Raw genomic sequence first — 14,964 nt, 5'->3', positions numbered from 1 at the left:
AAAAAGGATAAAAAATTTCAAGAGGACATGAATCCTGACTATTTTTAACTAGACAAAGCTTAAATCGCAGTGCCTGCCTAACTAACACTGACAAGATAGCTGTCCCTGATAGCGAAATATCATTGGCAACTCTCATTGACAGCCCGAGGGAAGGGCCTCTTGTCAGAATCTGAATTCAGGAGGCGTGATGATTGGGCCACACTTTAGGGCATAATAAAAATTCCAGTTTCATAAAAGGGGGTATACCACACACAGTCTATATCTAACAATAAGTGTAGTTGTAAGCTAAGAATTTCATATAAACTATGATACACATACCTTTGAGTCAATAGACCATCGACTTTGAGTCAAAGACCATTACATTTCAAACCACAAAAAAATGTATTTTAGAAAGGAAATAATTTTTATTTAATATGCCTAATAATACTTTTAATTTTTATCCATGAAGATCTAATTATTTGGCAATGAAATAGAATTCATCTAAGCCAGTTTTTCTCTCTCATCCTTAGGAATATACAGGGTCTCATACTGCATTAACAAATTTTAAATTAGAGATCATTAGAGTACCAATCAAGCCACTCATTACAAAGTGATCACAAGCCAAATGTTAAATCTGATTAACATGCTGCAAAAATGGAAATTCTAAACTTGGCTGCAAGAATCTGACTCTAACATTTAATCAACTTTTTGACAATTTTTATGATTGCCAAAACAAGTTATTCAAACCCAAAGGGATCACACACATTGCTAGCATTATTTAGAGATAATTTAAATCTTAAAATCTTAAAACTTAAATGTCGACGTCTGTTGATTTTTTCTGGTGTTCTAGATAGTCACAGATTTTCTAGTGAAACAACTAGCTGACTCTTTTCAATGGTAGACTTTCTTACTATGTCGGCTCAATCTATAATGTGAAGCCGACCTTTGACATGCATTAATGGTACATTCTTTACATATTTCCATATATGCAATAGCTACACAGTATATTGCTTTTGTCTAAAATGAGGCCAAGTATGACATGCACCATCTTGCTTGATGACTAAGTAGACAAAACAAAACCCCTTTGCTCAGTATGATTTACCCTCTAGCTTGACAACTTGCACCTGAGTACCCACCTTGTCTGTGTGACTCACATTTATGCCTTAGAAAAATTACAAAATACTTCATGCCAAAGATCTCTAGGATCATTTGCATTAATTAACACTTAGAGAGTTAATTCCACAAATACCAGCACTTGTCACAAACCTTTCCATAAAATAAAATAAAAATAGATGGCTGCTGTGAAGGATAAAGTTTTGGCAATGAAATAGAATTATCCTTCTAGATTAGTTTTGTGTGTGTGTGTGTGTGTGTGTGTGTGTGTGTGTGTGTGTGTGTGTTTAAATCAGAGAGTTGAGTTTAACTCTCTCTTTTCTATGGAAAGATCTAAATCAAATTTCTTTGAGAAGAATTTTCATTGAGCTTTTGTTTTCCTAAAGCATATGTCAACAGAAAATTATTTTAATATTTTAGAGACTGTCTAAAAATATAAATAAAAAACTTCTATTTGACAAATTAACTAATTTTCTATATTCATGATATGGAAGAAAAATATTTGAATAATCATTACCCAAAATTAACTCTATTAACACATTTTAACTTTTGTTATTTTCTTTTATCCAAAGGTTTACTTGCACTATTAATGCAAAATGGGGTGAAATGAAAGAGAGGCAATTTTTTCTCCTGCATACTTCACAGTGGAAGTGAAATCAACTGGATCATCTTCCTAAAGCTCTGTCTTATTCAAAATTCTCACCAACTCTCTATTTCCAATTAAATGCATCAACGTTTCTCAGCCAGGCAACCAAGGTTTTCAGCAAATCTGATTTTTGAGGCCTCTCTTAATATTTTTACATTTTGGGCCAGACTGTGTTTACACTTTCAAGTTCATCCCCATGCTTTCATTATGTTATTATCTCTTGCTAGTAGAACCTGTAACAGATCATCTTTCAAGGTTCAGTCCAATCAGTCCAGCCACAGTGGGAGACTGGCAAAAAAGGATTTCAGTATCATATAAAAATATTGGTGACTTACTTGCATACATAGTTGACAAATTACTATCATATTCTGAGGAAAACCATAGATATGAGATCTGAAAGTGACCTTATAGTCTATTTATTTTTTATTTTTGTTAATCCTCACCTGAGGATATTTTTCCATTGATTTTTAGGGAGAGTGGAAGAGAGAGAGAAAGACAGAGGGAAACATCGATGTGAGAGAAACACATTGATTGGTTGCCTCCTGCAAATGCCCGACCAGGGCTCGGGCTTGGGAGGAGCCTGCAACCAAGGTATGTGTCCTTGACCAGAACTGAACCTGAGACCCTTTGGTCCTCAGGCTGATGCTCTATCCACTGAGCCAAACCAACTAGGGAATAGTCTATTTAAATGAGATGGTGCTATATAAAAAAACAGGTATTATTTTGTTGCTTCTATTCTACAAATTAAGAAATCTGAGGACATAAGAGGTCAGTATCTAAGGTCATACAAAATTTAATAGAAAAGGGGGACCAAGAACTCAGCTCTTACATCCTGGTGCAATATTCTTTTTTTAAAATTTCTTCATTGATTAAGTTATTACATATTTTCCTCATCCCCCCATTACCTTCCCAAACCCAAGAAGCAGGAAACATCAATTAGAAAGGATATATGCACCCCTATGGATATATGTTCATAGCAGCACAGTTTACCATAGCTAAGATCTAGAAACAGCCTAAATGCCCATCAGCAGATGAGTGGATTAAAAAACTGTGGTACTTCTGGTGCAATATTCTTTAAGACAATATTCACTGTGGTCTAAACAGGGTAAGTTTCTTTGGGTAACAACTGTAATGACATTAGGCATTCACACTTATTCAACAGTCACTAGAAAGAATGCATCTCACCATGCATATAAAATACTATAGTCATTCTACTTTCAAAAAATATTTTATTGAGCATCTACTGTATACTGAGGACAAGATGGACTTCATCCCTAGTTTTATAGAGCTTATGATCTAGTAGGTGAGACAAGATCAGCATTAAATAACTATACAATGGAATGCTTAATTACAAATGTGGTGAGAAGGACTGGCTATAGTATGGAGTGTATATTCAGAGGAAAGAAAAGATGAAGAGAGACCACTTAACAACTACTGCAGTGACATTAACAAGAGATAACGGAACCTGGGCTATAGTGGTGCACAATGTATTAAGAGCTATTTAGGGCACCAAATCATTAGTTCTTCAAGATGGCCAGGATATGGGATGAGGAAAAGGGAGATGAAAAGATGACTCAGATTTTTGATTTGGCAATAGAGTCCTATTATTTGAGTAATATGTCAGATGTGGGTAATGGGAGAACTTCTGTTTCTTATTTTGTGAAAATATGAAAGTTAGACTATAAGAAGCTGAATATTTAACGTTGCTTAATTAATTTCTCTAAGAGGTAGAAATTAGACTGTTTTACTTCTAGAATGTAAGGATATTTCTTAGGTTCTAGTATAATGAATGGATTTATGTAAATAAACATTTAAAAAACACCAACTAGGAAAGTAATAGGCTGAAAAATTCTACAGGAGTCTTTAAGTCAAAGATGAGTACTGTTAAACAGGAGTTTCTTGCTTGGAGATGCCTCTATCTTTAGCCCAGCTGACCTGAAAATGACTGACTGATCCATGTATGAAGTATATAATTCACAAGGCAATCCATCAAATCCATAGAAATGGCCTTGTAGAAGTAATCATTCACCTAAGTTCTCTATCCAATAATCTGTAAATTATGGCCTTGTGAAATTACCCCATTAGTAACTTTCAACTATCATAAGGGTAAAAAAATTATGCAGTGTATACTAATCTTCATAAGACTGATTAAAAACAAGAAACCTGTCAAAACACCTACACATATTTCATATAAATCAATGTGCCTATCAGAAATACATAGAAAAGGTATAAAGTGTCATTCATTGAGTTGTTGCCTAAATGTTTTTATGCCATGCATTTAGAGAAATTATTTTCCCTAACTTTGTTTAATCAAGTAACTGTGTTCTTAAAAGTAATGTTATTTATTCTAAAATTTAGATTTAATGTAGATTAGGGAGCTAACTATATTTAGATAGTTTCAAATCAATGAACTTAATAAGATAGTCGTACCTTTGTCTTAAGTTAAATTAGCCAAGATCACTGTCTACACTGAATCCAGGATTGTATATATTCTTTCCAATAGAGTGAATTTGTTTCAGCTAAAAAAGATGAACTTTATTGCTTCTATCTATCTCCTCATACCTTCAGCTAGGTTATTTATGACATTAGGCATTGATTTGCCTCACTGAACCAAGCCATTGAGCAGTACAGCCTCTTGCCAATAAAAGACAGGCCTTTAAAAGGAAAGATGATGGCTAAGAGCACAAAACATATACATCTAGAAGAGCAAAAAATGTACAAATGGGGGCAAATAATAAGGCTTCTCAACTTGAAAAGTTGTTGAATTCCCGAGACAATCTTAAATACGTTCTAGTACAATTGTATTCATCAAAACCATATAGAACTGTCTATTTATTATCAACATGAATATTCACCCTTTGCAATATTCGGGTAACATCAGCCAGAGAAGAAACTTGGTAAAGCATGCTCTGATTTGGAGTGAACATGAGGAAATGATAGAAGACGTCATAGGAAATCCTTGGGGAAGAAGGAAGGAGGTGAAAAGTAGAATCACTAAAATATAGTCAGATGAGCTCACAGTCAGGATCTAAAATAGAATGCTGTCAATTCATATCAGAAATGCAATTTTAATCTCTTAAGTTAAAATCCATAAGGTAATAGAGATACTTTTAGAAAAGATCTGTTAGGCAACCAAATAAAAGTTTCTCTTATATGGTCACAACAACTTTTATCCAATAGTAACCAGAAGAAATAAATATGTCAGGTGATTTTCATTATATTTTATAAGCTAGCTTTCTCAGATAAGTTCCAAACTCTTGGCAATAAATCATAACCAGTAACTCCACCTCCCCCCCTTTTTTTTATAAGAACTGTTAGCTTATAATATGAGGAAGGCATCATAATAATTAGTGGGATTTTATACCTGGCAGCAAATATGTATTCATATGGTTCTTACCTGCCCTCCTTTAGGCTGGTATTTAATGTTGTCTGTTGATCCGATTTTAGACTTGACATTCTTCAGGTCTGGCAGTGGTTGGTTAATAAGCCGAAGCTGCTTAGGAGTGGCAGGAGACTTTGGAGGAGTACGGATGATGGCAACTTTCTTCTCACTGGGAACCAAGATGGCAGATTTGGGGGTTCCTGGTGTGTGAGGGGTCCTGGGATAGCTAGGGGTTCCGGGAGTGCCTGGGGTGCGTGAAGAGTAGCTTGGTGGGGTGCCAGGAGTGATGGCGGTTGATCCAGGGGTAGTAGGTGTTGAAGTGCCACTTTTTCCTGCTCTGCGAATCGGCTCTGACCCTATATGAACAAATAAAAAGCAAAACCAAAAATTCAGCATTAAAAAGCTCTCCTCAACGTATCCTTCTTCTCATAATTGTTAGAATTTACAATGCATTAAGTTTCTGAAGTATTTGGAGTATCTATGAATCACAATGCTAAAAAATGTAAGCCTCCTCTTTTAGGACCATTACCTGGTACATTTTTTTGAACATGCATTGCTGTCAATGCAAGAATAAAACTTAATTTTTCCTGATTTGTTCTTCTTACTAGTAATTATATTATGAATGTGACAAAAAATGTTTTTTACCTGGGTAATCATTAAGGCATATGGATCTGCCGTTAGTTGCAAAAAGAGTCTGCCCTTAAACTTATGTGGGTCCATATTTACTGAAGTTCCCTCAAATAGTATGCAGACCATTGTTCTGTGCAGCAAGTTATTTCTGAAATCCAGGTGGAGATTCAATGTAAAACTGTGACCTAAATCACATACTTTTGGACTATGTAGAAAATTATCTATTGAATTATGTTTCAATGGTATCCCCTCATCTTATATTGAAGAGCACTGTGAATTGCAAATGTGTTTATTGAAAGCCATTCAGTAATGTCAGACATTGTCTACAATATCATGTATTTTCTTTATAATGAATGTTGTCTTAGTTCTTTTTTAAAAAAATATATTTTCTTGATTTTTCACAGAGAGAAAGGGAGAGGGATAGAGAGCTAGAAACATCGATGAGAGAGATACATCGACCAGTTGCCTCCTGCACACCCCCCACCGGGGATGTGCCCGCAACCAATGTACATGCCCTTGACCGGAATCGAACCTGGGACCTTTCAGTCCGCAGACCGACGCTCTATCCACTGAGCCAAACCTGTTTCGGCTGTCTTAGTTCTTAATATAAAAAAATGTCCATTTATCTCCTTAGAAAAGTAGGATATTTTTAAATTATATTCACAGTAAATCTTGTATCTGATTGTGTTTTCTCCTCTACCTTCATTACTAGTTTGGTAATTTGAAGTCAAATCAATAATCTCTCATGGTCAATTATTCAGGATATTTCAAGATATAATTTTTTTTGGCTTCAACTTGACTTTAGCCTCATTTTATCATTTGACTCCTTTCTTCCATTTCTTATACTATGTTTGTCTCTTAAATTTGCAGTTAAAAAGATGACAGGCAAATCATACTCTTCTAATTGTCCCTGAGCCTTTTAGCTATTGCTATGTGGAGATAAAACAAACCATTTCCTTAGAGTATCAGTTATGTTCATTATCAAATAATACAATGCAACATGATTATGTAAGTAAAGTTAGAAAGTCAAAATGGAATTGACTCAGAACAAAAAAGCAATTTATATGCAGATACATTTTAAAGGGTAGAGCACAGTAGCTTGAAGTTGTGGATTTATGAAGGAAGTACCATTTGTTTCCATAGCAACAAATAGAAGCATGATTCATGGTATGCATTTGGGAGCACTTGATACATTTGTCTTGTCTTAACATCCCCAAGGTTATGCCCAATTCCAACTCCAGATATCTGGAGCTGAAGTCTTTTCTCTGGAGATGACTAACTCTTAAATGCATTCTTTCCAATTTCTTTTGAATACTTTATTTTTGCTAAGGAAAAAAGAGTTTTAATGCTTTCAAAGTGTTCTGAGCACATATTTCAAAGGATGTTAATACTTCATGAAGCTAAATGATGTAGAGCACAATTGCTCTAATTATAACAAACATTTTCATTGTAGACAAAAGCACTGTTTAAATGTCATGCAAAATAGTCACATTTCAAGTGGGCTAATTACTAAAAATTAAAAAAAGAAGTGGTGAAGTCAACTATAATGTGATAGCAGTGGCAATTTCCACCATTTTGTAATAGATTTTAATGACAGATGCTATTTTTCAAATGTTTCTACCATTTTGTAAGGATTTTTAAGTTACAGAGCTATTGTACTATTTCCCAAGGGATTCTATAGAGCAGTTCTCTGGAACTATTTCTTCCAAATAAATATAGAGAAGACATTATGAGGACAGGTTGTGAAATGATCAGTGGGCTGACAGCCAAGTTCAACCACTTACTAGCTGTATAGCATTGGACAAGTTACTCTCTCTAAAAGGTCAGTTTTCTCATTAGAAGATTTAATGAGGTTATTAATACCTAACCATTAGCTTTGTTAATTAAATTGCATGGAAAATGTGTCTTAAGATTTTAGCATCTCCATGTCTCAATAAATGGTAGCCATTTTCGGTGTAATAGAAACATATTTGTGAAAGTAATTTGAACCCAGTCTTTACTAGATAGTCTTGCAACACATAGATAGCAACACAACATATAAGTAGGTAATGACTGATTAGAACATTTTTTTAAAATATATTTTATTGATTTTCCACAGAGAGGAAGGGAGAGAGATAGAGAGTTAGAAACACTGATGAGAGAGAAACATCAATCAGCTGCCTCCTGCACACCTTCTACTGGAGATGTGCCCGCAACCAAGGTACATGCCCTTGACCAAAATCGAACCTGGGACCTTGCAGTCCGCAGGCTGACGCTCTATCCACTGAGCCAAACCAGTTTCAGCTGATTAGAACATTTTTATAGTCTTTACATACACTGTGATAACTATCAACCAGTACATGATGAGCCATCAGTCTAAAGAAACTGAAGCTCTGGCACAGAACATGCTCTGTTTACAGCCTTATTGGAAGGCAAATTCTTAACAAATTGAGCAGGATCCTAGGTTTTGATCGTTGACTTTCCAGTTAGATTTTAAGGGTTAAGTTTCTATAGCTATATATTTTCTAAACACCTGACTACAAGTTTTCTTAATTACTTCTTTCAAATTTATTTTTACACTAAACGTGAAAGAAGAGGGAAATATATTCTGAGAAAAACAACTTTGTCCCAATCCCATTTAATAACAAAGCAGTATGTACTCATTTCCTCCATGAATCGTTTTGACTCAAACAGCTCTTAGGACCCATTAACAGTCTGGATTTCCTGATCCTTAGGACAAATGCAATCTGACTTTAAAGCACATTTTGACAAATGTAAGGTATAAATACATAAGTTCTGCTCTACTTATGGGATTTTAGAAACATGATTAGAAAGGAAGAGAAACCAAAATAACCTACTAGTGGTCCGCCGTGCTGAAGAGGAGAAGGAACTGTTGAGAGAGAAGGAGTTCTCATCTCTGTCTCCCGATACAGCTCTCCGAGGAGGGAGGATGGAGGAGGGTCTTGGCAGAGAAGAGCGCTTTTCTGGGCTCTTGGTTACTCCATCCTGATGCTGGGGGAGGGGGAACAAAAGGACGTTGGGTTCTTGTGAACCTTTATTTTTAATTATACAAGGTGATTACATTGCTCTGGCTATTTTTCCTCCTGTGCTCATAGATTAATTTCTTTAATACACACTACTGAATTTCACATGCTTATAAGCATTTCTACTTCAAAACTTAGAATTCATATTTGCCTAGAGGTTTTTTAAAAATGGATTACTTTGGATTTAGTGTTAATAATTGATTATGAAGTTCCAATCCTAAATGATAATATAGGCAAAATGAATTTACTCAAGTAATTTTAGTGAATTAATAACTTTACTGAAAAATCTACATTAGCATGATAATTTATTAATCAGAAAGGAATGGCAGTAGGGCATTGCATGCATAATATTCCTAATAATGACCCTTGCATACATGGTGCACTTATGTCATAGGAACTGAAGCACTTTATATCCACTTATGATTTAATTCTCAGCACAAAAATGATATGCATTTTATAGCCAAGGAGACAGGCTTAATCAGTTTATATAATTTTTTCAAGTTGGTAGGTAACAGAGGTTAGTATTAAATCCTGATGTATCTGATATCAAATCCAAACTCTCTACTGTATTATCTATATATACAAATGCCTAAGCGACCATCCGATTGTTCGACCGGTAGCTATGATGCGCACTGACCACCAGAGGGCAGACGCTCAACACACAGGCATGGAAACATGGAACAGACTGATGCATCTCAGAGGGAAGATGGGAGAGGGGAAGTTGGAAAGAGATTAACCAAAGATCTTATATGCATATACTAGAGGCCAGGTACATGGATTCGTGCACCAGTGGGCTCCCTCCATCAGCCTGGCCTGCGGGGATTAGGCTGAAACCATGCACCGGGCCTCCAACATCCCCTGAGGGGTCCCAGATTGCGAGAGGGTGCAGGGTACTATAATTTGGTATTATTAGGTTATACAATATACTAGTATATATTATATTATATATATAACATGCTACATGCAATATGTTTAATAAATTTTTTTTGCATTTGAAATTTTATTAAATTTCAAATAAATAATAAGTTAATAATGGATGGTATACCTAGAAAAAGACATTTTCTAGTTTTTTTAATGGTTAGACTATTCATAGCTACTCAAGCTTTTAATTTTTTTTTTCATAAAGGTCTATTATTTATATGTCATCCCTGTCAGAATTTAAAGTGTTTGCTTTCATTCATTTATTGAATCCTGTCCTATAACCTTTTCCCAAATTATATTCCTTTCTGCGCCTTTGACTGACCTGCTGCCTTACCTTGTTCCCTGATTCTGAGTATGGCAAACGGTCTGTGGAGCCCGCTGAGGAGGGCTGTATTAAAAAACTGTCAGAAAATGTAGTCCTTTTAGTCGGACTAGGGCAGGCTGAGCTGCATCTTGGGGACTTTGTGTTACCCTGTAAGGCAGGAATCTTTGACAAGGTAGAATTCTAGCCATGAAAGAAAACAAACAAAAGCACAAAATAAACCAAACTATGAAATAAAAGGAAAATTTAAAAATGTATAAACTTATAAAAATTAAATGTAATGTTTAATAAGAACACATGATAAATGGTTATAAACAATGACAGAGATGTATATTTATATGAGAATGAGAAATTTTCATTGAACACCTCCTTTTAACTTAGGAATATTTATATATGAGAATACAGATTAAAATATTCATTATGCATTTACGTATAAAGTCTCTGATTAATCCATAGATCTTACGTGATACTCTCTTGGATGATACTATCTTGTGAGTTTGTTGGAAATGTTCCTTTGATAAACACAGCTCTTAAGATGTATATATAACTAATATCGTGGTCACATTTCAAGAACTTTAGAACAAGGTATAAGCCTGGCAGGTGTGCTCAGTGGTTGAGCATCGACCTATGAACCAGGAGTTCAAGGTTTGATTTCTGGTCAGGGCACATTCCCAGGTTGCGGACTCAATGCCCAGTGGGTTGTATGCAGGAGGTAGACAATCAATAATTCTCTCTCATCATTGAAGTTTCTATCTCTCTCCCTCTCCCTCCCTCTCTGAAATTAAAAAAAAAAAGAACAAGGCATATTTAAAATCTAATAATTAAAAATTTTTTAAGCTGAGAAAATATATATTTTAGATTATATACATTGATTTCATCAGAAAACTGCAGAGTTTATATATATATAAGTTAATTTTATGAGTAAAATGCATACTGGGGATTAAGTTATGCCATAAAATGAATAACATTTTCATTCATGGACCACAGTTTGTATGATGTGTTATAAATTCCAGAAATGAAAGTCAGCACTGAAGAGACTGCCCACAAAAATCCAAGGCTGAATTTGTAGGTGTTGATAACCCAGGGGGAGACTGTGGGCAAGTTGAAGTAAGTGGGTTGGATGCCAATGGTTTTGAAAGTAAGCTATGCTTGCACGCCCCATGTCTCTTGGGAAACTCTATTAAATATGCAGATAAGTATGACAAAGCCAAGGATATCTTATCTTCAAATCATTAATATGATTTAGTTGTTTAAAAATAGCACTTGAAACTGAGATTTTTTTATCTCAAGTTTCTAGCTCCCGTAGCCACTTTACAGGCAGAACTTGTCACTGGTTGCACAATTCACTTCCTGTTTTACAGAGCCAGCACCTTGTCTGAGAAGTGTTAACTGGGTCAGCAGAAGTCATTTTTTAAAAAATTTTATTGATGCTACCCACAAAATAGTGAATTTCAAAAGTGTGAATATAGGAAAGAAAAATGAGTGACTGAATTGCCACAAATTATAAAAGAAAACTATTAATCTGATGCTAAAAACAAAACCAAAATAAAATGAACAAACAAAAAAATCAAAACGAAATCAAGGTTTATAGGTCAGGTTCACGATAAAGGTCAATTGAAAAATCGGAGATAACTGTTCTGATGGGTGTACTGAATATCAGAGAAAAAGAAAAGTTTATCTTAGGGTTTTAAGGAACAGAAAAAAAAAATGAGGTTACAAGGGAAGGAAAAAGAGGGATGTTAAATGAAAAACAGCTGGAAAGAATGGTGGTCTAATTTTCCTCAGAAAAATGAGATGGGTGTTTACAAGGGAAAAAAGTTCATTTTGTGTCAGAAGATGTATACGGTTTCTGTCTTAAGTGTAAGCATTGAATGCCAGTTCCTGTTGAATTATTCAAAGGCAAAGGCACTTTAAGAAAATTTCCTAAACATTTTTCAAACAATGTACACTGAAACATTCTTTCCCTAATGGGGGAAAGCTCAAATTTACTTTCCATATCTGCTGCCAAAGATTTGCACCTTTCAAATAATAACAACAATAACAATAACAATAATAATAGCAACTATCACTGTTAAACGCTATGTTCTAGGCACTATTTTATAAAATTACTATATTTAATGTTTACAGTTAACTTATGAAATAGGAATTTTTACCCCTTCCATTATTTTTGGAAAATGAAGACACAGGAAGGAAAGATAATATAGTTAATATTGGACCTGGTCTGTTCTAGCCCAGCTCTTACACACCACAACTGACTAGTTGCTCATCAGAAACAGAAGGTGAAGACATACAAATCTTAAAATCACAGTGTTTTCAAAATAAACACTAATATTTACCAAAGCAATAAATGGATTCTATTGCTTGCCATATGTTCAAGACTATATCTGAAAACAACTATATAAAAATTAAATAAATATATATCTATTTATGTTTTTATCAACATAAAGCTCCTTGTGTTCAGGATTATATAAAAGTCTGGCTGTTATTAAAAATGAATTCCTATTTTTCACAATAAATAAAAAGTGGAAGTCTAAAATCTTGTTTTTAAAAAGCTAAACAAAGAATTGTGATTCACATATCATACATGTTGGCTGAGAACACTGTGATATGTTACTAATTAACATCATTCAAATGATCTGTTGTAATTTTAGGATTTTATTAGTACTCTTTATGATTTTTCTTTCAATAAGAAAAGTCATATTGACTTTGGTCTTTTGAAAGTTTTAAAAGTATGGTTAATAATATAAAAATAAAGTTCACAAAATAAAAACTAAAAAAGATTTTAAACATATAAAGAAGTTAAATATCATCAATACAAGCAAATTAGAACAATAAGATATTTCATCTTCATAACTTGAGAAATATAGAAAAAGTATAGGAATAGCTAGTAACAATGGTGAACGTGGGCGCTTTTATATACAGCTGGACATAAAAGTCAGTAGAATCTTAATGGAGGACAATCTGACAACCTTAATCAAAAACTTTAAATATGGACCTTCTTCTTGAAACAATTATTTCACTACTGGAAATGCACAGGGATGCATTTATAGGATTTAGCAAAAAATGATTTCTGCATAGTAATATTGCTAAAAATAACAAAAAAATAGTTTGAGTAATAGGGAGTTAATTAAGTATATACTATGAATAAATAAAATGCAATGTGGTATAATCATTAAGATAATGTATAAGAATGTTTAGTGACATGGAATTCTGTTTACTGTTTAAACAATTGATACATTGTGCTTTTGTTATTAAACCTATAAATGTGTAGAAAAAAAACAAAGATTTTACATCAAAATGGTAACTGTAGTTGTCTTTAGATAAGGGGATTATAATATTTTTACTAACTTTTGGTCATCTACATGCTTAATTTGCTCAGATTCCTTTTAAAAAAAATATTTTATTGATTTTTTTACAGAGAGGAAGGGAGAGGGACAGAGAGTTATAAACATCGATGAGAGAGAAACATCGATCAGCTGCCTCCTGCACACCCCCTACCGCACACCCCCTACCAGGGATGTGCCCGCAACCAAAGTACATGCCCTTGACCGGAATCGAACCTGGGACCCTTCAGTCCGCAGGCCGACGCTCTATCCACTGAGCCAAACCAGTTTCGGCTCAGATTCCTTTTTGATAGACATAATAAATATGTATTATAAAATTTAATTTTGTGTTGACTATAATGGTTTATCTTGAATCTATGAAAACTAAATAATTGGGCTCCCCTTTTTACCAGATCATTGTGCTGTTTTGTATGTTTTGTCTTCCTAATAAAGAGCAGCCCTCACCAACGACAAGTCATTCCAGAAGACATTAAGACATGCCCGAATGCCACCGAGAATCATTCTGATTTACAATGACAGTTAAGAGTAAACAGCTAAAGTCTAAATTATATCTAAAGTTAGTAAAACATTGCCACTAATACCAAGAGGAGCTTCAAGTGAAGAACAGGAAAAAAGTTATTTTACTCACAGAGACTTTGTCCTTTGCCTGTTTAAATACACTGGGAACCTGATACGATTCACCACCTGCTGCTGTGGGAGAGAGAAGACACAGATAACCCCAAACTTAATGGCTAAACAGCACACACATGCTTTATTCACTTTGAATATTTAGTTGTGTCAACAGCCTAATGCAAAGCAAAATTTTGCTTATTTTGAGACTCAAACTCAGTAACCTAAAGAAACCTGAATAATAACAACACTCCAGTATAGGGTGTGCTCATTAAGATAGCCCAGGGTTTACCAAAGCACAGGTTAAGCACACCAAATAATTTTCTATTGGTCACCAATGTACCTTTAAATTATTACTACATGAGGATAGATCCTTTAGAACGGGAGTCACAGAATAGCAATCTGAATGCTAAAGAATTTAAGGAAAAGGGGACTGGCTGGTTTCTCCAGTTGGCATGATATAAAAGAGAGCTCATGAAGATTCCCAAACCCTCTTTTTGCAGCCATTGGCATACCTACAGGTACTTCTGCCTTTCATATTCCAAACGCTCTTGGTCAGCCAACCCCTTTTCCCTCTGCACCCTTTCATTTTACAATATGAATGACACACTTGTTCGATGTGAAACATATCACATGAGCAGAGAAGGGAAGAAAAAGTTTGTCAAAGAGAGAAAACATGAGAGAACTTTGACTTCGGTCATATAGAACATGCCCTACACATGAACTTACTGCATGAAATTATTACCACATCTGTTACTGTTGTTTCTCTTGCTACTCTTTTATACTTCTGGTGTCAATTTGAAACTCCATTATCTCCAGCATATTTTCTGTCGATGACTTACCTGACTTGACTTTAAATATCTCTCATGACTGAAAACAATCCTTTGTGTTTTGGAAAACTACCTGCATTTAAAAGTTGTGCTTAAAATGGAAGACACAAGCTTGCGTATTTACTTCCTCCTTAATTTTCTTTCATAAAAGAGAAATCCTCAGTG

The 14,964-nt window shown here is 34.6% G+C and overlaps 1 protein-coding gene across 6 annotated transcripts in view; it reads right to left on the bottom strand.

The window, feature by feature from the left end:
* Nucleotides 1–14,964, bottom strand: part of MAP2 (microtubule associated protein 2) — a 227,656-nt gene that overhangs the window by 9,748 nt on the left and 202,944 nt on the right. For 3 of the 6 annotated variants that reach the window (XM_079782259.1, XM_079782254.1, XM_079782255.1), the window contains 4 exons: nucleotides 13,989–14,050; nucleotides 10,029–10,199; nucleotides 8,588–8,741; nucleotides 5,136–5,476 (listed from right to left, as the gene is read on the bottom strand). In XM_079782259.1, coding sequence (XP_079638385.1) covers nucleotides 5,136–5,476; nucleotides 8,588–8,741; nucleotides 10,029–10,199; nucleotides 13,989–14,050 — 728 coding nt within the window. The remainder of the gene's footprint in view (nucleotides 1–5,135; nucleotides 5,477–8,587; nucleotides 8,742–10,028; nucleotides 10,200–13,988; nucleotides 14,051–14,964) is intronic. The other 3 variants (XM_079782256.1, XM_079782257.1, XM_079782258.1) reach the window with 3 other exon arrangements.

The sequence above is a fragment of the Cnephaeus nilssonii genome (assembly GCF_951640355.1).
Source record: "Cnephaeus nilssonii genome assembly, chromosome: 10".
Lineage (NCBI taxonomy): Eukaryota > Metazoa > Chordata > Mammalia > Chiroptera > Vespertilionidae > Cnephaeus > Cnephaeus nilssonii.
This window is presented reverse-complemented; position numbering and strand designations above follow the sequence as displayed.